The sequence below is a fragment of the Bubalus bubalis genome, chromosome 16 (genome assembly GCF_019923935.1).
Source record: "Bubalus bubalis isolate 160015118507 breed Murrah chromosome 16, NDDB_SH_1, whole genome shotgun sequence".
NCBI lineage: Eukaryota > Metazoa > Chordata > Mammalia > Artiodactyla > Bovidae > Bubalus > Bubalus bubalis.
The window spans coordinates 51223587-51245341 of record NC_059172.1 but is presented as its reverse complement, the minus strand read 5'-3'; the positions used below and the strand labels follow the sequence as shown (position 1 = coordinate 51245341).

The 21755-nt window shown below is 54.0% G+C and overlaps 1 protein-coding gene across 13 annotated transcripts in view; it reads left to right on the top strand.

The window, feature by feature from the left end:
• GRAMD1B (GRAM domain containing 1B) overlaps positions 1-21755 on the top strand; it is a 187479-nt gene that overhangs the window by 137919 nt on the left and 27805 nt on the right. For all 13 annotated transcript variants that reach the window (XM_006041850.4, XM_044929584.2, XM_006041849.4 and 10 more), the window contains 6 exons: positions 966-1176; positions 7903-7923; positions 17431-17515; positions 18085-18188; positions 19270-19365; positions 20902-20982. In XM_006041850.4, coding sequence (XP_006041912.3) covers positions 966-1176; positions 7903-7923; positions 17431-17515; positions 18085-18188; positions 19270-19365; positions 20902-20982 — 598 coding nt within the window. The remainder of the gene's footprint in view (positions 1-965; positions 1177-7902; positions 7924-17430; positions 17516-18084; positions 18189-19269; positions 19366-20901; positions 20983-21755) is intronic.

The window sequence follows — 21755 nt, the reverse complement described above, 5'->3', positions numbered from 1 at the left end:
AGTCACTTCAGTCGTGTCCGACTCTGTGCAACCCCATAGACGGCAGCCCACCAGGCTCCCCCATCCCTGGGATTCTCCAGGCAAGAACAGCGGAGTGGGTTGCCATTTCCTTCTCCAATGCATGAAAGTGAAAAATGAAAGTGAAGTCGCTCAGTCGTGTCCGACTCTTAGCGACCCCATGGATTGCAGCCTAACAGGCTCCTCCATCCATGGGATTTTCTAAGCAAGAGTACTGGAGTGGGGTGCCATTGCCTTCTCCGGGAGATAACATAGCTTGCAAGAAAATAGACGTGTGGGCGAGTTACAAGTCAGAAGACCCCGATTTCGTTTCTCAGCCCTCTGTGATCAGAGGACACTTGGTTCTCTTTGCCATGTACTGGTCTTTATTTTAAAAATAGGAATTGTGGCACTGGTCCTTACTACCTTGGTGAAATGATTCCTTAAATGCTTTGGAAAGTGGGATTATTTTTGTTATTTTTTTATGGGCAGATATCTCTGAGGCAAAAAAATGTAGAACCTGAATTTTGCAGCATGTATAAAATGAGCTGATAGTATTGATAAATGATCTCTAATGAGTCTCTCAGCTCTTATATTCCGTTTTCCCTAGACAATTCTTGGCATATAATGGGGGGAGAGGGTAGGTCCTAACAAAATTTGGTGGATGGACAGACAGATGGATGGCTGGATGAACGAATCTCTAAATGTCTAATCGCCCTACTTACCCCTTCCTACTGCTATTTCCATTTCACGTGGGCACCACCGCCCCCTCCTGGCCAGCAGCAGTATTACTGTGCAGTCCATAGGTGGGCCATAGCTGGGCCCTTTCGTCCCTATTTCTCCCCAGCCCCAAACCCTGGCTCCCTGAGCTGGCTCCTTGGGACCTGTCTTTGGCCCTCAATTACTGACAGCTTGTCTTTCCTGCCCCTCCCTGTCACCCCACTCCCTCTCTCCGTCTGCCCCTGCAGCACTGCCAGTAACTCCAACCGCAGCACACCAGCCTGCTCCCCCATCCTCCGAAAGCGGTCTCGCTCACCAACCCCGCAGAACGTAGACGGAGACACCATGGTGGAGAAGGGCTCAGATCACTCCTCGGACAAGTCGCCGTCCACTCCGGAGCAGGGCGTGCAGCGCAGCTGCTCCTCACAGTCCGGCCGCAGTGGTGGCAAAAACTCCAAGGTGAGCCTGACCCGCCGGCCACTCTGTCCTTGCTCATTAGCTGGCTGCAGGGAGGCTGGCGTTGGGGGAACAGTGAGGTAGAGAACCCCTTCGTGGAGGGACCTGACGTGATTGACCAGCTCTAGTGTACCAGAGAGAGCCTCTGTTCTGTGAGGTGAGAGTGGGAGGCAGGGGAGAACCCCTATTAAATCTTGATCTTCTTAGCTTAGCCCTCAGAGAGGCCCCAGGAGCTAGTAAAAGGATTCTACAATGACCACTGTCTCTCATTAGGGGCGAGGGAGGCTCACAAGCCTTGAGATTTGGAGGAGGTGAGCTCTGGGGGTTAGGCGGGGGTCATCTCTTCAGCACTGCTACCATTTCCAAATTTGGTGTGGAAGGGAACATTATTTGGGACAAATACAGTGCTGGGAAGGGAGTCCTCAGGGACCATTGCAGAATGCTGTATTGACCTTGGCCTTGGCCATCACCCAGCCTTACCTTCGGTAATAATCCACCTGGTACCCACCTGGCCAAGAAGAGGGCGACAGGGCTGTCCACCCCTCCCAAGTATGTCCTTTTTACCACCTGAGCCCCCGTTTGCCTAAGGGGGCCTGGGCTACTTATGCTTCCACAAAGAGTCGTCCGCCCTCGCCTTTAGTCCTTTGGGAGGCAGACGATGTCTCTGCCTTGAAGCTCCTTAAAAGAGCTTCTCTTTCCCTCTTGACTCACAGGCCCTGGGGAGGTGGGGAGACCCTGGGAGGCTCGGGAGCTGGCATCCCAGCTGAATTTGTCTTTTGATTTCTTGTTCTTCCTCTTCTTCCCCACCATCCCCCAAATACCTTCTTTGCATGCATGGTCTTAGTCTCACAAGCGCCTCTCAAAAGTAAGCCATCTTTTGTCTCTGTCTTCGGTCTCCCCTCCGGTGTTGAATTGTCTGTAGTGCTCCGCACCCCACCCTCCGCCCCCTGCCCAGTTTGGCCCATGTGTCTTGCTTGGTCCCTTTCCCAGAAGGGCCAGCCCCACTGCCCCTGGCAGGCTGGCTGATGTCACCAAGGGACCATTCCCACTGCACCTGGAGTCAGAGAACAGACCCGCCCCCGTCCTCCCCACCCCACCCCTAACCCCGTCTCTGCCTGCTCCCCAAACACTGCCTCGGCAGGGAGTCTGTCCCCTCCTTACATGGTGCCGTTGAGAAGCAGAGTCCTGCCGGGGCTTAGTTTCATTCCTTTGGGGAAGGGAGGCTCTGGATCTGGTGGAGCAGTGGGACCTGCTGCCTGCTGCTCAGGTGAGTTGATTGAGGCTCACAGATTCCCCTACGTGAGTTCCCTGATGCAGTAGAGCGACCCTAGGAGCTCACCTTAGCCACTCCTTCCTTCTGCTTGCTCAGCCTGAGTGCTCCTCACTGCTTCCACCCACCGTCCAGCCTGCGGCTCGTGGTGTTCTTAGGTTCCTGGCTCGTGATCAGAGGGGAACGTTTCTCCCAGAGGGCATGGTGCCAACACTGGAAGGTCATGGACATAGACAGCCCCTACCAGGCCCTGCATAGATATGATCAGGTCAGGGAGCCTGTGCCAAGAGCCTACCCGGGACCCCAGGATTTGAGAAGCCTAAGGAGAACTTAGAGGGAGTGGAGGGTGAATAGTAGGTGTTTCAGAACAGCGGGGCTCAGGAAATGATACCCACAGGGGAAGCGGGTGGCTACAGCCTGGAGAAAAGAGAGCTGAGAGGTGAACTTAATCATAGTCTCAAGCCTCTGTTTTGGGGAGCAGCGGGATGAACAGCTGTTCCGCTTCCTGAGGGGTGAACGAGAGGTTCCAGGGCTAATCCTGCAGTCTGTGACCTTGAGGGTAAAAGCTCATCTTAGCTCTAAGGATTTTGAACGACGGCTGCTGGCTGTGGGCAGGAGGAGGAAACCGTGCCTGTACTGAGCAGGCCCCCAGGAGTCTGCTGTGGGTTTGGGACTTAACGGTGCAGGGCTGTGGGACGGACGGGGTCTGGAGATGACCTCTGTCCACCCCTCCAGAATGCCTCAGCCCGCTGGCTGGGGAGAGGGCAGATGCTGCTGGACAAGGCGTCTGGTTATTGTTCCTCTGCCTCTGCCCACAGGGCGTATACCTTTGCCATCCTAAGGTCAAGCCTTGAGCTTCCTCACCCTCTTACCCCTGTGCCAAGGCACTCAGCGAGCAGAACACTTACTTATGGTCGATAGCACTCACAGAGTGCCTCTTTTGGTCAGGTGATGAGGTTGAAAGGAGCATCCAATAAGGGTTTTTTTTTTTAAATTGTAAGTGGTAGATCTTCTGTAAGAAAGGAATATGAAGACCAGATTCTCACCCCCAGGCAGCGTCCAGTCTGGGAAGAGAGATAAGAAACACAGATTATCCACATTGTCTGTTCCCAGATTATCCACAAACCAAACCTGACCTTAAGGACCACAGGAGTATTTGGGATGCTCCGTGAATTCAAAGGCAGGGGAGAGCTCATGTCTGAGGCAGGGAGCTGGTGCCCAGAGCTGGGCTAGAACTCCCAGTAGGATTGTGGAGGGGCACAAGGGGGCCTCAGAAGGGACCAGGACCTGAGTGTAAACCCAGAATGCATCTCAGCCCCTTTCCTGCTGAGGAGCTGAAGGGGGAAGGAACGAGCTCCCCGCCTCCCCACCCCATTCATCACCAACACCCCAGCAGTTAACAAGGACTGACTTGTTGGGGGAGGGTACCCTGCCACCCCAGGGAGACGTGGTTGCGGCCGTGGTCGGTCTGGGACAGACTTCGAAGATGACACCTAAGGACCAGTATAGAAATCAGGTTCTGCAAGGTCAGTGCCTGGAGCAGAGAGCGAGGGAAAGCTACAAGGGGGAGAGAAAGAGAGGAGGAGGGTCTTGTGGTGGGAACACCCCATCCCCCCATGGAGCATTTTCTCAGGTTGACCACATGTACCCACAGGGAGGGTCTGGCGGCTAGAACTATCGTCACTGTTCTCACAGCCAGGCCACCTCTCTCCCTGTGTCACCTGCACCTTTTAGGGGAGATGACCTCATATACTCTTCAGATGGACTGGAAAGTGCCCCCACTTTTCCCTGGAGCCAGACCTCACTCACAGTGTCTGTCTCCCCTTCTCCACACCCCCGTTTCCTTGTGTGTTAATAAGTTGGAGTTGGACTAGGTAGCCAGGGAGGTCTCGCTCCTGTGACTCTGTAGCTATCCTGGTGCAGCTGACCCTGGCTGGGGCAGCCCTGCCCAGAGCCCAGGGCTGGACATCAAGGCCCAGTTCTGTTCCAGGACCCCTTAGTTGGTGCCACCTCCCAGCTTCTGCTCTGTAGTGCTGGCCTGCGGCCACCAGGGGGAGCCCCGCAGCCGTCGCCTGCCCCACCAGCTCCTGAACTGGGTACCGAGCTGTCTGGTAGGACCCAGGACCCAGGCCGGTCCCTGCCTGGCCCCGCATTGTGGCTCCCTGCGCTGGGTGTGCAGTGTCACGGGCTCTGTAGCTCTGGTGTGCCTTTAACCTTTTGACCCTTGCCCTGTTTTTCGATCCTAATTTTTGTGGTTTCCTTTCCAGTACGACAGACTTTACCTGATCAAAGTAAGAAACTGTTCTTTGCTCCCTACTCCTAGAACTGTAGCGCTCCTCTGTCCCTCCCCTGCCCCCATCCCATCTCCAGACTCCTGGGCCTTTGCACTGGGGAGATGTGTAAGGAAGTCGCTGTTTCCAGGGGCCTTGGGGTCCCCCAGGGGCTTGCTCTGCAGACTTCTAGGAAAAGCATAGAAGCCTGCTCAGCTCAGCCCTCACCCAACAGTCTTTGGGCAGTTTTCCTGATGTCCCCTCCTCCCCTCCTGGCTAAATCCACTAATACATAACCTGTTAGAAAGTCCTTGCCCACTCCTTCGTTCTGTTCTTCTCCCGCCCCCAGCCCTCTCTGCACCGGAGGACAGAGGGGGCTGAGAACCTGCTGGCCAGTGACCTCACGGGTGCCAGGGGGCACTCTCCAGGTCCACTGGGCCTGGCCTCTCTGCCCTGTGAGTCAGGCCCTCCTGGCCCAGCAGCTCCTTTAGGACTCGGTCCTCAAAAGCAGAGCCATGGGGATTCAACTTGCCCTTGCAAGGCTGATTGGAGTTCAGGGACTCACGCCCACATGGCTCTTTCCCAGGGGCTGCTGTGGATTTGGCCAGAGGGGTGGACACCCTCAGTGGTGACGGGTAACCAGCTGCCCAGGGAGCACTAGATGGAGGCAGAGTCTTAGACAGAGGGACAAAAGTCCTTGCTCTGTGTATCCGACATGGCAGTACCTGCAAACCCATATTCTTATCCCCAATTTACACAAGCAGGTAACATACAGAGGTGCCACCCAGCGAGACAAGAGAGGGGCCCGGCTTCCCTGGTGCAGGCTCTCAGTTGTCCTGAATCTCCTTGTTCTAGACAGATTCAGAAGGGTTGGTTTGGTGAAACGCAGGCACACTACGAGCAGTTGAGGCCAGCGGCTCCTAGAATGTGCCTTTCCACTGTTGAGAGGCATTCTCATGGATCCCTGCACAGCCTCATGCCCTGTGAGCTCAGAATCAGGACCCAGGAATTTCGGTGCCCTAAGATGCAGGTAGGGGTTCCCTGGTGGCTCAATGGTAAAGAATCCACCTGCCATGCAGAAGACGTGGGTTCAATCCCTGGGTCTGGAAAATCCCCTGGAGAAGGAAATGGAAACCCACTCCAGTATTCTTGCCTGGAAGATCCCATGGACAGAGGAGCCTGGTGGGCTACAGTCCATGGGGTCACAAAGAGTTGGACACGACTTAGCAACTAGACCACAACAAGGTGCAGGTAAAGTCTGACACAGCCTCCTTGCCCCATCCTCTCTCCTCCAGGATGACTAGAGGCTAATTCTCAGTCCCCAGCTCCCTTGTGGTAATAACTCTCTTCTTGATGGAATCATTAGTTTTGAACATTTGGACTTGGGTTGGAGGAGAAGACAAGGCTATAGTGTGAATATGTGACTCCCAGATGGGGCCATGGGGACAGCTTTTGTTGGAAGATGACTACGGAGAGCATCCTGCAGAGAGAAGAGGGTTGAGATCCTGCCCTGCCGTCTGCCCCCTGGCCAGTGAGCTAGGGTGTGGCGATGAGCAGATAGAGGCGGCACCCCCACAATGCCTGTCCTTCTCCTGCTGACACTCTTCCTCTTCAGAGTGAAGGTGAAGAGCTCTACGGAGTTCTTCTGGCAGGATGGGGTCACCAGCAGAGGGAGCGATGGCATGACCAGGCTTCATCTCTGCAGTCACACTCACCCCCTGGGCTCCACCAGACAGCAGGCCTCCTGGGACTGCCTCCTCCTTCCCTTATGAGTCAGACTCCGTAGGACGAGGTGGACGGGATAAAGGTTGCTAACTGCACCCAGCGTCCACACCTCTGCATGCACAGCCCTACCTCGGAGGGCCCACCACAGTGAAGCAAAGGTTACAGTCCAGCAAGTCATGCGGCTTTTCTCATTTACCAGTGTGTATAAAAGTTATGTTTACCTTGTGCCTCATCCTGTCAAGTATACAATAGCATTCTGTTTAAAATAGCAGTGTACGTTTAATTAAATTATAATTAAAAATAAAATGTTAATTAAAATGTAATGCTGTAGGCAAAATGACATCAATAGACTTGCTTGACATGGGACTGCCATACACCTTCAATTTGTTAAAAAAAAAAAAAAAAGCAATATCTTCAAAGTGCAATCAAATGAGATGTGTGTGTAGTTAAGATGTGGACCTGCAGGCAAAGCTTCCTTGCACCCAGCTGTTCTCCTCCAGAACCACACCCTTGGCAAAGTTTCTAAAACTGAAAATACTCTGGTCTACCCAAGCTGACCCTGTCAGATCAGCCCCTCGAGGCAGGGGGCCTAGACAGGTGTGTGTTTGTCTATCTCTGTCTGCCTGTCTGTCTGTCTTCAAGTGGGCCGTGTATGAGGGACTCCTGGCCTGTGAGATGGAAGATGGACCAAGCACAATCTTACTCATCCCTCCTCTTTCCCTAAGAAACTTCCCATTCCCGTGAAAACGAGCAGCCTTTCTAGCAGGGCTGGGAATGGAGGGCACCTGCATGGTGGAGTTGGGTCGGATCCGCTGTGTTGGTATTGACTTAGAGCCTCACAAAGTCAGGAAGGACCTTTAGCAATTACATGCTCCACCTGTCCTCCCAAGGCAGAGCCCCAATCACTCCTTGGCCACTATTTGCGGATCAGCCAGTTGGGCGGAAGGAGGAATTTGCCCAGTTGGAAGGAAGTTTCTAGCGATCCCTTGGATCCCCGACCCCAGAGCGTCCCACCCAGCCTTTCCGAGGGGCTGACATGGAGCAGACGGCTGTGTTAGTCTCCATGGGTACTTTGCTTCTGATCAGGGACCATTGGGGACTGGGTCTCGGATGCCTGCAGCGCATCCCTCCCCCCCACCCCACCCCCATCAGAGGAGCCTTGTGATGGGGTCGACTCCCTCCCAGTCAAGCTCTCGCTGGTGCTGCGCTGCCTGCCACCCCAGCCATGGGGGCTTCCAGCATGGACTGCTCCCCGGGCCTCCTTTCGGGAGCTGTCTTGAGAAAGGAGGACCCTGCCCCCTGCCCCGAGCAGCAGCACGGGGGGCCTTGAGCTGCCTTGGGATTCTTCCTCCCCGCCCGCCCTCCGCTGTCTTGTGTATCTTCCCCTGGAGCCAGGAGCACTCTGGCTGCTCCTGCCACCTCTCCCCCCACTAACTTTGTTTCTCTTTTACTTTGTTCTTTCAGAAAAGCCAGAGCTGGTATAATGTAAGTATCCCTTTTCTCTTCTTGTTGGGCGCGTGGGTGGGGATGGCTGTGCTTAGGGGATGGAGTCGTGGGGGCGCACTGTGGTCTCCCTGTGGGCTTGGAGCCTAGAACAGTGGGCTTTGCCCCTGACCAGACCCCTCCTTCAAAAACCAGACCACAGTTACCTTCTGTAGCAAGGCAGGACTGCTGGTGAGGGAGGGTGTGCAATTCCCGGAGACCACGCAGGGGTGGACTGTCTCCCCGAACCCCCGGATCCTGGACACCCTCCAGCCCTGATGGAGGAGACCAGGCTGGGGAGGCCCCCCCAAAGTGCAGACAGGACTTGGGATGGGGACCACCATCCTGGGGCCTGATCTTAAGGCCAAGTTTTCCTCCTTTTACCAAGACATTTGGAGGAAAAACCAAGCAGCCAGAAACCTTTTCGTTTAGCAGAGGCTGGCTTATGTAACAGAATGTGACTTCTGCCCCAGGGTCACCTCAGTCGACCCCAGCATGCTCCACCCAGAACACATCCTCCGTCCCTGGGGGTGCTCCAGCCAGGAGCTCCAACCGGGAGGTCAATTATGGAGTAAGCAGCCCCCTGCAGAGGCCACATCCTCTGGGTCTTGAACTCGCCCCTGAAGAGCCACAGGCTGAAGTCTCAGCCGCCTGCCCCGTGCTACTCCACCCTCCTGCCCTGTGGATGGACAGGCAGTTCATAGCCGCCAACTGGTCTCCAGCCACTGTCTTCCATCCCGGAGCCTGCTCTTCCCCGAGCTTCCCGCTCCCCTGACACCAGGGCCTGTTGCATGGTGGACCTGGGGACGATATGAGAGGGGGCAGCTGAGAGACAGACTTGGAGGATGCTTTGGGTCAGGGGAGGAGGGGAGAGGCTTGGGTTTCACGTAGACGCTCCGGTCAGAGTCACTGTGTGTGTGTGTGTGTGTGTGTGTGTGTGGCGGTGCGGGGGGGAGTTTTCCCACACGGCTCAGCAGTTCCCCCAGAATCAAGCAGCCAGCAGTCAGCCCTATAGCTTCCGATCCGCTGCTGCTCAGGGGACTGGCCCTGAGATAGGACTGTTGGATCCCCGCCTTGGCATCACAATGGCACAGAAAAGGAGGAGGTTGGCGGGCTGCGCGGGTGGGAGGGGAGTTGAGGGCTGAGATGGCCCACCTGGAGGAGAAGCCTGCCTGGGGCTGCAGCCCCTCAGCCCCCTGGGCCAACTGTGGTCTTCAGCTGGGCTCACGTGGCTTAGGGCTGACATCCCAGGGGAGAGAGGAGCTTGCTGTCTGTGGGAGGAGGTGAGGCTGGAGAATGCTTTCCTGGGAGTGGGTGGGACCTCCAGCATCCTTTCCCTCACGGAATCTTCCACCACCCGGGGTAGGGGTGGAGGGGCTATTGTAAAATTAGTGCCTCACAGGGGACCAGGAAACACGTGGCTGCAGACCCACGAGACCGTTAAAACGACCGGATTTGGACATGCAGGGCCTCGTCCCTGTTGCACTCCCTCTCCCCTGCTCTTCTCTTTTCTTTCCAGCAGGCTTTTCCGTTCTTTCTCACGTTGCCTTCCCTAGAGTCCTTCCCTCCCCTTTCCTGGCTGACTCCCCCATTTTCGTCTCTCCACCTCCGCTTGCCGCTCCTTTCTGGCTTGATTATCCCAACTGGCTGTCTCTTTCTCTCTGATTCTAATGGATTTTCCTCCCTCCCACCCTTTTACCTCTAATCTCTCCCTCAGCCCCGCTCAGAAGACCTGGTGTCCGAGCCCTCAGCAGAGTGACAGGCTAGAAATAGGTGCTGCCGCTGGGCTGGATGATGGAGGTGGGCCAGCTGCCCTGTAGGGTCAGGGGGTTCTGCTGGCAGATGAGTGAGAGATGGTAGAGCTGGGCAGACAGATTCTTCACCACTGAGCCACCTGGGAAGCCCACTCAGATGTACCAGCGTGCTTATCCACGGGCACAGCCTGAGCGTGGCTGTGCTCCCAGGACGAATGATCTGGCTTGATCAGGAAGCCAGGTCCTGGGGCTTCCCCGACTGGAGCCTGAGCTCAGCCTCCTGAGCCCATGCACACGGGCGTGCAGGCCCCGTCCCCCGCAGAGCACTGTGCTGTGTCAGTGCCTGTGTGCCGAGGCCCCACCAGGAAGCTTCCCTTCAACACCCTCTCCCCAGCACTGCCCCCCAGTGCTCCATTCCTGGTTTCTCCGGAGGTGCTTGCTGGGCCTCTGTTGCTCTGACCCGGTTCTCTTTTTGCTGCATCTGCTTGGTCCTCCTGTGCCACCTCTGCGTTGCCCTGAGGTGGCTAGACTCGGACCTTCAGGAAGGAGGTGGGTGTCTCCTCCTCAGCTTTGTCCTCAGCCCTCCCTGTCCCCTCTCCTGACACCGCTGGTGACTCTCCGGCTGCTCTGCTGCCCGAGGCGCCATCGTTGGCTCTGGAAGTCTTCGGATGAGCAAAGGCCTTGTCGTCCTCGGCCCTGGGGACAGTTAGAAGTGCCTGGCCGGATCCAGGACAGGGAGGGTCAGTGCAGACTTGCTGACTGCTGCAAGAATGTCTCCAGCCCGTTGGCATGGCCTGGGTCTGATAAGAGAGGAAGCCAACCCAACGCGTCCCTGCCCTCTGCCCCAGCCTCCCCCTCTACCTGCCTCTCTTCTGCATTTTCTTCTTCTATTTATCCGGGGAGGAACTGTCACCATGGTGACAAACCACCTTGGCATTTATAAAGAGTGGGTCCCGTGGAAGGAGGTGTTTGGACCCCAGGGAGACATGGAAATGCTGAGACAAGAGCCTCTGGTCTCCAGCAAGGGCTCTTCAGATCAAGAGTGGGGTTTGAGGGACTTCCCTGGCTGTTCAGTGATTAGGGCTCTGCACTTCCCAATGCAGGGCATATGGGTTCGATACCTGGTCAGGGAACTAAGATCCCACATGCTGTGCGGCATGGCCCAAAAGAATGGGGCTTGAAGAGGGGGCTGTCGGCAGCTGCCCTGAGTCCCTCCCAGGGCTGACCACATCTGCTGCCCTGAGTCCCTCGTCTGCTCCCCGCCCCGCCAGACCCACCGTTGACCGCCGCAGTTTTATTAGTCAAGGCGCCTAGTTTGGGGGATAAGTTCACGGAGGGATAAGCTGAAACAGGGAGCCAAGGGGAGAGTTGGGGGCAGGAGGGGGAATAATCTGCCCCCCAAAGATGGCCCTGCTGGATGTAGCAGACTCAAATCTGGGAGGAAGCCAAGTCACAGAAGTCTCTTCCTGGTGCTCCAGGTAGACAGAGGTACCTTGCCTCTTTCCTGGGATCAGTTGTCTCCAGGCAACCCAGGGAAGGAGCCCAGACCCTGGTGGCTGCCCTGAGGCTTTGGGGCCCAAGTTGCCTGCTGGTCCAGGTTGGGGCAATGCTGGCCATCTGGGAGGAAGAGGGATGGCGCCAGTCCTGTGGAGTGACCAGGCATGTCTGGCAGACATATGACTGAGCAAGAGGACAGAGCTTTGTAGGAATGAAACTCAGATTAGGTCGTCGGTGAGAAAAGTGGGAGTGAGTGCTGAAGGCATCCCCAGCGACACCTTGGCAACCTGATATTTTTTTCCGGGGAAGATGGACTCCGCTTCCTCCACATGCTGACCCCTGTGTCCCCAGTAGCCATCTTGACTCTGCGGAGTGATCCGTCTCCAGCTGAGACTCTCCCAGTCCTGCTCCTTCATGTTTCTCTGTCACACCTTCGCCCTCCCCGTCTCCCTTTGCTCAGTCACCTCCCCCATCTCCCCTTAGTTCACATCCGGCTCCTCCCTACCTGGATTTGGTTGAAAGTCCAGTGTTTCTTCTGAGGGTCTTAATTGGCTTTCTTCCTAGGCGAGGCCAACATGCTACCAAAATCTATCTGTTTTTCTCCTGGGCTGCTCCACCCTCTCCCTCCTGCTGCTCTACCCAGGGAGCGGGTACCACTTGGTCCCAGCTCCCAGTGTTTGCCGTCGAGTTAATATTTAGCCCAGGTCAGTTCCCTTTCCTCAGGCTGGAAGCTGGCAGTGCCCTGCCCGGCGGCAGTTTTGAGGGGGTGTAGGAGACAAAGGGTCCCGGGGCTTATCTTTCTGGGTGTGTCCTGTCCCTGACTCACCCCGCTGGAGCCCAGTCATCCCCTCATCTGGCTCCAGAGATACTCAAGCGTTTCCAGGATTCAGCCCTCATGGGTCCTGGTTACTGCCTAGATCGTTGGATCTGGGGTGGCCCAGGAGAGGGGCATTCCCGTCACCCTGTAACATGGAATTGCTGGGTTCTTCTGTCCCACTGCTGATGATACTGTGGAGAGAAGCTAGGATATGTGGCTTGGAGAGTGTTGGCATGGACTAGGTGCTGGGGTGCCATGCCTAATAGGAGTGAGGACGTGTATGGATGTGTGCACACGAGATGCCATGTCAACAGGAACAGTGTCAGAGGTGTATAAGGAATGCATTCATTTGGTAAATAGGTCTTGAGCAGCTGATACTTGAAATTCACCATGCGGAGTGCTGGAGGAGATCGTTTGAGGCGTAGCGTGTTCCTGGAGACAGTGGTAGTCTGATGGAACAATCGCCCTGTGTGATATGATAGGTGGAGATGGTGGCTGCATCCAGAGTGTGCACAGAGAGAGACAGGAACACAAGTCCTGGAAAGGACTCAGAATCTCCCTCTGCTTCCTCCAGCACCATATAACTGGGAGACGCCAGGTTCCTCTGAATCAGAAGTTTGGGATCTAGAAGCAAGAATCTGTATCTTGCATACATTTGTTAGATCATTTTTAAGTACACTCACGTCTGAGTCAAACAGGACGAAGGCAACGTTCTCCATCATGTGCAGCCTGGAGAGCCTCCTGGGCTGGACGTAGCTGGGGAGGGCGAGGAAGGTGCCCTGTTTGTCTCAAAGTTCTGACGTTTCCTGGGAATCCAACCTTCCCGGCCCCAGTGCTGTCTGACCTCTGCCCCCAGCTTCTCTTTCTGGAGGCCTCCTTGTTCCCATCTGCCTGGCTCCCATCCTTGCCAGAGATCTCAACTTCCCTGCTCCTTTTGACCCGGCCCAGTCTCTCTGCTCAGAGCATGGTTCCTTGGCTGCCAAGGTCTGAGCGGCTGTCTGGGAATCCTCATCCTGGCCTTGATCCCCATCCTGCTAGAACTGGAGGCAGGACAGCGTCCCCGGGAAGGAAGGAGATGCCTCAGACGGACCTGGAAACTGCTGACCTCAACTTCTCCCCACCTGCACCTCTGAAATGGGATGAGTTCAACTTCCAGGCTCCTGCTGTTGCTCTGGGGAGGTCGGTGGATGGATGGATCAGTGAGGGGCCAATGTGTCTCCAAGAAGTCCCTGGCTGTTTTGCGTCTTCAATTTTAGATTTTAGCATAACAGCAGTGCCCCTGGCACCTCCTCCCCACCCTTCCCCCGCTCGGAGCCTTGGCCAGCTACTTTCCATTGCAGGAAACATCTGCTGGGGAGGCCAGGCTCGGCCGGGGGTTACTGCAGGACATTGGCCGGTACCATCACCCAGGTCCTGTAACTTGAGGCATGTGTAGGGCTCTGGCCCTGCCCGCTCACCCGCCCAGCCACCCCGCCCCCCTCCTGCCACGGATGACTCTAACAAAGAAGTTGTTTGCTGGTCAGCCGAGAGGAGCTCGGCCTGGGAGGAAAAGGGGGGTGTGTACGGGTGGGGGTGGGAGCAGGCCGTGGTGCCTTGGCCAGCCGTGGCCGTGCTGCCTGGGTGAGGACCGTGAGTCATAGCCACCAGCGCCCGCCCAGAGGAGCGATTGCACGTTGAACAGGCTGCCTTGTGGGACTGGCCAGACAGCGCTGGGGAGTTGGGTGTCCGTCCTCCTGGGAGTTTGAGACCCGCCACGAGCCACTGGGCTGTGAGTGAGCCGCAGCAGGGTGGACCTGCAAGTGGCCCCGTGCACCTGCCCCGTCGTCTGCATCCTGGCCACTGCCGGCTGCTCAGAGCAGCTGTCCACACCGACCTGGAGAAGGGGCTTCATCATGTCCTCTCTGGGTCACCCTTAGCCCAGAGACCTGCACTGGGGGCCAAGTGGGATGAAACAGAGCCCAGCCACAGGAGGCTGGCCAGCCAGCCTGTCCCGAGAACCATGCTGACCACACCCGCCCAGTTGTGAAGCTTGGCGCTGGGAACCAAGCTCAAGGGAAGCCAAGGAGGTATCAAGGGTCACACAGACCCTCTGCCGAGGAGCCTGAAGCCACCCATTCACGTCCAGTCCGGGCGAGACTGACCGTTTGCATCCTGGGAGCACAGTGAAAGATCTGAGCTCAAGGATCAGCGTTTCGTGGGGAGGTAGCCTGTGGGAGCGATGGAATCTCTGACGGAATCGGGGGTCCTCTGGAGCCTCCTGCTGGAGCAGGACAGCCAGCCTTTGCAGCAGCACCTGAAGAAGCTGACGGAGGGACCTGCCGGTGCGGAATTCTGCTGCCGGCCCGGGTCTGAGGAGATCCCCGCCGTGAGTGCATGTCCTCGCTTCTCTGTGCTCTGGGGGCCCTGGGTTTGACAATCCTTGGACCAAAATTCTTTGGCCATTTAAAATGAAAATGCATGAGCCTTGCTTCTCTTTCTGCGGGAGGAGATGGCTTTAAGAGTGCGAGGACGCCAGGGAGAATGGGTCATCGCCTCCCACGTCAGTAAGGTAGCTGGTGGCAGCTGACTAATATCTCTGTACTTTAGACCCTGGGAGGCTAGCTGGCCTGCCTTCCATGCTGGCAGCCTGCTCAGATCAGGCCACTGATTTGCAGGCCTGGGTTAAGGGGTTCCTACACCCCAGGAAGCCCTCGCAGCACTGGCAGACCTCCAAGACCAGGGCTGGATGGGCCCTCCCCTCCTGACAGCCAGGACTGTGTTTGAGGAGAGGAGGGGAGAGGGTGTCTCCCTCAATTTGCCTCTTGTTTGGAGGTTAGGGCCCGACTCCCTGCACCTGCATCTCTGTTGATATCTGAGTCCTCACTGGATGTGAGAGGAGCAGGGCTGACAAAGCTCCTTGGAGAGAGCATTAGCAACAGGAGGACTTCCAGGCTGGGGGCAATCGCGTGTCTGACGTCCAGTTTCAACTGAGGGGGATTTGGGGCCACCTGGTAGGCTGGTCCTCAGGCTGATATTGGAACTTTGTAAATATAAAGACTGACTCGACTAATTGTTTTTTTAATTGTGGGAGTTCCCTGGCAGTCCAGTGGTTAGACACGGGTCTTTCACTGCCAGGGATCCAGGTTCATTCCCTGGTCAGGAAACTAAGATCCTGCAAGCTGTACAGTGTAGCAAAAAAAACCCACAAATAAATTGTGTTAAAATACATGTAACATAAAGTTTACCATCTTAGGTATTTCTAAATGTATATTGCAGTAGTGTTAAGTAGGTTCACATTGTTGTACATAAAATTTCTGGAACTTGGAAAACTGAAACCATACCCCCCAAAAAAAAAATCCACTTGTAGGCATGGAAGGCTAGTGGGGACCCCCACATAAGTTAGTATCTCATCACCAAGAGGTTGTGCTTGGCTGGGGCATCCCGGTGGTTCCCTTCTTGGCTCAGGAACCCCAAGGCCGTGCAGAGTGACGGCTCAGACCAGGAGCTGTGGACCACACTGTTCTAGTACCATGGTTACACGCTCATTTGTAACCATGTGCCTTGGGCAAGTTGCTTAAATTCTGTGCCTCCGTTTCCTCAAGTCTAAAATGGGGTAATAAAGACGACCCTGTAGTCAGGTGAAAGGATGTGAAAGGCTTATGACAGAGCTTGGAGCGTGGTCATTTCTCACTCCGTGTTAGCTCTACGAGGTCGGTCAGGAACTTACAGACAGGTGGTCAGGCAAGGGTTTTCAACGTGTGGACTCTTGTTCTGTGAGGCCAGGGAGCCTCACATTGAGGTTGGATATCTGTGTCATTTTGAAACTAACATGTAGGTCAGAGGAGTGTTGTCTTCTGAGGTCTTTTCTAGCTATCGAAGTCACGGGGTGGGCTGGCTTCCAGATTTTCCCTCCCAGTGAGTGATCCTGATTCTTGAAGTTTGGGATTCTACAGCATGTCATTATTTGGGGAAGGTAACAGAGGATCCCCTTGGAAATACAACTCATTTTATACATGAGCCAAAACAGAAGTTTAAATTTCAAATTAACTCTGGGCAAAGTAGTTGAAAACACTGTCTTCTCTCTTACGTGGAAAACATTCCCAAACTGAAGTCGTGCTGTTTTCTCTCCTCCAGCTTCCTAAAATCCTCTTCTCTCTGGCACAGGTAGTCAACTGAGCTGAGGGAGTCAGAACCTGCTGCCAGGGTGGCCAGACTGCAGCAGTCCCTGTCTTGCAGGCTGTTGGTTCTGCAAAAAAGCCAAAAAGCTAACAGTGTGAAGCTCACTCCATTGTTGCCACAGCTAGTGGATTCTCAGGAAAGTGGGCGAGAAAGTGTAAATGGCCAAGACCCGGCAGTCAGCAACACCAGGACAGTCTGCCTCCCTGGGTGTGCTCCTGACATAAGTCGGTCAGCAGGTCACCCGAGTGGAGTTCAGATGGTCTGTATCATGATACCTGGACCTTCCCGGGTTGTGCGCTTGTCCTTGGGTTCCTTTCATCTACGGGCACACGATTGTAAACTTAGAAAGAGCAGAATTCCTGTCTGATCGACTGGTTTATGGGATTTCCCGGAATGATTTGCTATCATTAGGAGTTTGCATTGAGGCACCAAAAAGGTTGGTGGATGCAGGGACGTCTGGCAGCTCAGGTGGTGGCGGGAGGTGAACTCGGAACCAGGGATCCAGAGATTTGCTCCTGACTGGCCAGGGGACCTTGGGCAGGGACCTCTGAGCTTGGTTTCCTTGGTGGTAATGTAAAAGAGTTGAATTGGATAGTCTTGTACGCGATGGTGAGCGAATGAAGTTTGAGTACCTCAAGCTGCGTTAGGCTTTTAATTCTCTACTTGTGTGCCTTTTTCGGTCCTAGTTTTATGGGTTTTTAAAAACCCAGGGCAGTTCTGCCCCTCCCCGCACCAGTTTTATTGTGATATAATTGACATAACATTGTACTGGTCTTACGTTTTATGATTTTTTTTTCCTGTCGTAAATTTCAGACCCAGCCAAGTGCTTACTATATTACTCACGATGGCAGCTTCTGAAAGCTGCACTAGGCACCATCATATATCCTGGGTCCTGCTGTGGGGGTAGGGGGTCCCCTTGGGCCCCTACTTCACTGTCAGTTGGTGCTTCCTGCTGGCAGAAGGCAGGACAGCAGAAGCCCAGAGTGGTCCCCTCTTCCTTTCTCCACTTGGGATGTGGTTATGTGAGCCCTGCTTAGTAGGGTTGACATTTTCTCACTGATAGATGCTGGGTAACACTGGGTACGAAGCCCTTGGCAGCTTCAAATTCTCTCCACCATGTTTTTCCACACTGAGCCCCCTTTGCCTAGCCTGGCCTCCTGGGGTCTCTGCCTTAACTGGAACCTCAACTTTGCCTTTAAATATGCAAGCAGGCTCTCCTCCTGCACCTTCCTCCCCCGCCCATGAACCTAGCAGCATCCGCTAACCTTGGCCATTGTCACTCAGGTGTTAAGCCCCACATACAAGCAGAGAAATGAAGACTTCAGAAAGCTCTTTAAGCAACTTCCAGACACGGAGCGCCTCATTGTTGGTGAGCGGGGTGACCTGGGTGTGGGGGCAGGAAGGAAGGCTGCTTCTCTGACTAGAGGGTCCCCAAGTGAGAGCGTCTGTCTGGGAACCGGGAGAGGAGACATCCAGAGTGCTGACCCAGTAATGGGGGCTCAGGGCTGAGCCCCGTGTGTGATGGTCTCCAGAGAGCCCCGCCTGGGAGGAGTCATTGCCACTCTTGTGTCTGCAGATGGCCCAGCAGGGGACTGGGGAAATCATGGAGGGGGAGTGGCGTTAGCTGAATTATGTTGGCCTTTCTGCCTCTAATGTTCTTGCTTCCTCTGCTGTCTCATCCCTGCCTCTGCCTCCAGGCAGTAGCCTGTTGCACACCCTTCATGTTCCCAATCAGACGCTGCTAGGGACTCCCTGGGCCGCTAGGCTGGTATCTCTCACACCTAGTCTGTGGTGGGCAGTTGGGCTCCCTGGGGCTGCGGGCAGGCGGGCGGGTGGGGGTGCGGGGTGGGGTGGGGGTGGGAGGTGTCTTGCTTAATTGTAGCGGTTTACTGAGAAGCCTCCCTGTCCCTGAGCTCCGTCTCCCATATTCTGCTACAGATTACTCCTGTGCACTCCAAAGAGACATTCTTCTTCAGGGCCGACTCTACCTCTCCGAAAACTGGATCTGCTTCTACAGCAACATCTTCCGCTGGGAAACTCTGGTAAAGACTGGGGCTTCCCTGGTGATCCAGTGGTTAGGACTCCAAGCTTCCATTGCTGGGGTGCATGGGTTCGATCCCTAAGCTCCTACTAGCTGCACGGCCAAAAACTAAATTAAGGAAAAAAACAAACAAACCCTGAGACTTGCTCCCCGAGGCTGTCCCCTGGGCTGTGGCTGAGGAAGTGGCCTCAACTTTTGTTCTTTGGTTGACTTCATGCTCTACCCAAGCTTTTGTATAATTCACAAAAGCATGAGTCTTGAAGGATAGGTCTCTCTACCGTGCCTTTCCCTCTTCCCTCCTTCTTGGATGTGGAAGAGAGTGTGGAGACCATTTGATTTGGGGGAAATGCAGGTAAATATTTAGGCTTCTCTGGTGGCTCAGTGGTAAAGAATACGCCTGCAATTCAAGAGATGCGGGTTTGATCCCTGGATAGGAAAGATTCCCAAGAGAAGGAAATGACAACCCACTCCAGTATTCTTGCCTGGGAAATCCCATGGATGGAGGAGCCTGGCGGGCTATACAGTCCATGGGGTCCCAATAGTTGGGCATGACTAAGTGACTAAACCACAACAGAAGCAGAATCCTAAGAGTCAGAGGAACCTTGACCTTGCAACTCAGCAGAACTGGCTTGTACTTTCTGGATTCTGCAACCAATTAGCCGTGCAATTTGAAGCTAGTCTTTATTCTTCATTTGCCTATTTCCTAGTCTTACAAAGTAAAGGGAGAAATGATAGATAAGTGACTGTAAGGTCTCATCTGGTGCCAGGGTTCTGTGTTTCTGTAAGTGGCAGATTCTGATGGGATCCATGCATGTTTATCAGGCTGTGTAGAAATGAGAAAGCAAGCTCCTTGGACCAAGAATCAATAGACCCTTGAGCTCCCAATGAGGGTTGCTCTACAGCCTCTGAAATAAGGGACTCAACCAAGTGATCTCTGAGGAGGTTCCTTCGCAGTTGAGAAGCATATAGCCTGTGATCTGACTTCCTCTGTGTGAACTGGTGCCTGGAGAACACTCTTCACCTGACTCTATTAATGCTGCCTCTTGCTTGTTTTCCTTTCTCTGTTTCTGTGTGGATGCCAGCTAACTGTGCGTTTGAAAGACATCTGCTCCATGACTAAAGAAAAGACAGCTCGCCTCATCCCCAATGCCATCCAAGTTTGCACTGACTCAGAAAAGGTAAGTAGAGTCTGATCTTGGACTTACTACTCCCCCAAACCCCAGTCCCTCTACTCCTGGATTCCTGCCCTTCAGTCGCATTAATGGGGAGACCAGTAGGGTTGGGGTGAGAGGTGGCAAAGTGAGGTGGATTGTGGGAACCACCTCTGTGGTGGGCAGGTGCTTAGAGTCTAGCAGAAACGAGTGGAGTGCTGGGACATTGAACTTAGAGCCAGAACACCTGAAATAGAGTCCCGTGGCTACATTATGTAACCTGAGCCTCAGTTTTCTTATGTGTGAAATGGAGCCAGCGATGCCTATTTGTCAGAATCTTGGAATGACCTCCCACATTTGAAAACACTAAATTGTAAAGCACTAAACAACGGAAGTTGTGTCATTATGTATCAGGACAGCTCATCAAAAGGAGTGAGGAGTCTGATAGGAAACGGATTGTCTATATTGTTGCCATGGGCACAATGTGGTAGATAAAATCTAGAGTGGAGAATGCACTGTGATCTTTGACCTTTAACCAGGCCCTGAAGACTGATACTTTCAGGGCTAGAGATGGACTGAACACAGGTCTATAACACCCTTTGACTTCAGGCACTTCAGGATCAAGAGCCCTGAGACTTCAAAGTCCAATAGTCTCTGCTTCGAGTTCTGCTTCTAGCATGAAGCAGCTTTGTAATTACAGGGATCACCTACCATCACCACCCTATTTCTCTTTATTGAATATTAGCAGTCGTGTTTATTTTCCAAGGTTTTAGTGTGGTTTAAATGAAGTAGTATTTGTGAAGCACCTAGAATGTCTTCAGTAAAATCTGGTTTTCTGTCGCATTCTTCCCGCATATTATAAAAGGTCCCCACAAATGTGTAGGCTTCTTAAGAGCAGCAGTTTCTTTCTGTTTTGTTACTAAGCTCAAAATATGTAGAAAAGTGTTTGCACATGCGTTAGTGTATGTACATGTAGAAGAGGGCACACACTGATATTCAAGTGTTTGCTGAATTAATGAATCAAAGGGTGATTAGTGGGTTTACCTTCTCCTTCCTTTGGGCTGGTTCCCAGCTCACCACTTACCAGTCTATGTACGGAGGCAAAGGAAGCTTTTTATGGAGGTGAAAACTTCAAACCAGAAAGAGAAGCTCTGAGCTGAGTTGGATGAACATTGAAGGACTTAGAGACAGTGGGTGACTCAGAGGTCCCAGGTGCCTGGGCCATGGCAAAGGACTTGACGACAGTGGGTGACTCAGCGAACTGACCCCTTTCACTGCAGAGCCCTGTGCTGTCATCGTGGGTGCAGTATTTGAGGATGGATCAGTAGCTTTTTAAATATATATATTTTTTTTAATTTTTGGCCATGTTACGCAGCATGTGGGATCTTAGCTCCCCGACCAGGAATCGAACCCACACCCCCTGTGTTGGAAGCATGGAGTCTTAAACACTGGACCCCCAGGAAGATCCCTTGGTAGCTTTTTTAAAGGAAGGAGTCCCATGTCTCCATCCATTATTTTGTAAGTCTTCACAGACATTTCTTGCCATGCTCTCTTTCAATCCAGCACTTTTTCACTTCGTTCGGGGCCCGGGATAGGACGTACATGATGATGTTCCGGCTCTGGCAGAATGCTCTCCTGGAAAAGGTAAGTCCTGCCCGCTCCTTCCTCAGCCTGAGGATGCACACCCACTAGAATGTCCCTGCCCCTTGGGTGGGGGCCACTGGGGTGATGGCTTTTGCTGCAGCATTGGCCTACTCTTAGGAAGCCCCTGCTTCCCCCTGGTTCCGGAATTCCTCCAGGCTCGCGGTAACGTGTCCTCCACTGCTGTTGACTCAGGTGCTGGGAGTAACATGTCCTGTTAAGTGAACAACCTCCTGGCTGCCTGGAGCGAGGCCCTGTTGACTTAGGGCACTCAGTTCTGCTGTTTTAAAATGTACTGGGGTTTGTTTCAATCAGGTATGGTAAAACACACAGAAATAGGAATAACTGTCATGAGGAAGAAGGTTTTATACTCACAGATCCCTGGAGCAGAGGCCCAGCATACCATACAGGAAGCTCCTAGTCAGGAGGCAGAGAGAGTGAGGGGGGACAGCAGAACAAGAGCCTTCATTTCACAGGAACGAATGAGTGTTGCTCTTGCTTAGTCACCCAGTTGTGTCCTACTCTTTTGCAACCCCATGGACTGTAGCCCACCCAGGCCCCTCTGTCCATGGAATTCCCAGGCAAGAATCTTGGAGTAGTTTGCCATTTCACTTTCCAGGGGATCATCTTGATCCAGGGATCAAACATGCACCTCCGCATTGGCAGGTGGATTCTTTACCATCGAGCCACCTGGGAAGCCCAAGCAGGTTTAGGACTGGCTAGTTTGAATGTTTCATCAGGCTTCAGGATAGAGAGACTTCTCTCCAGAGAGACCG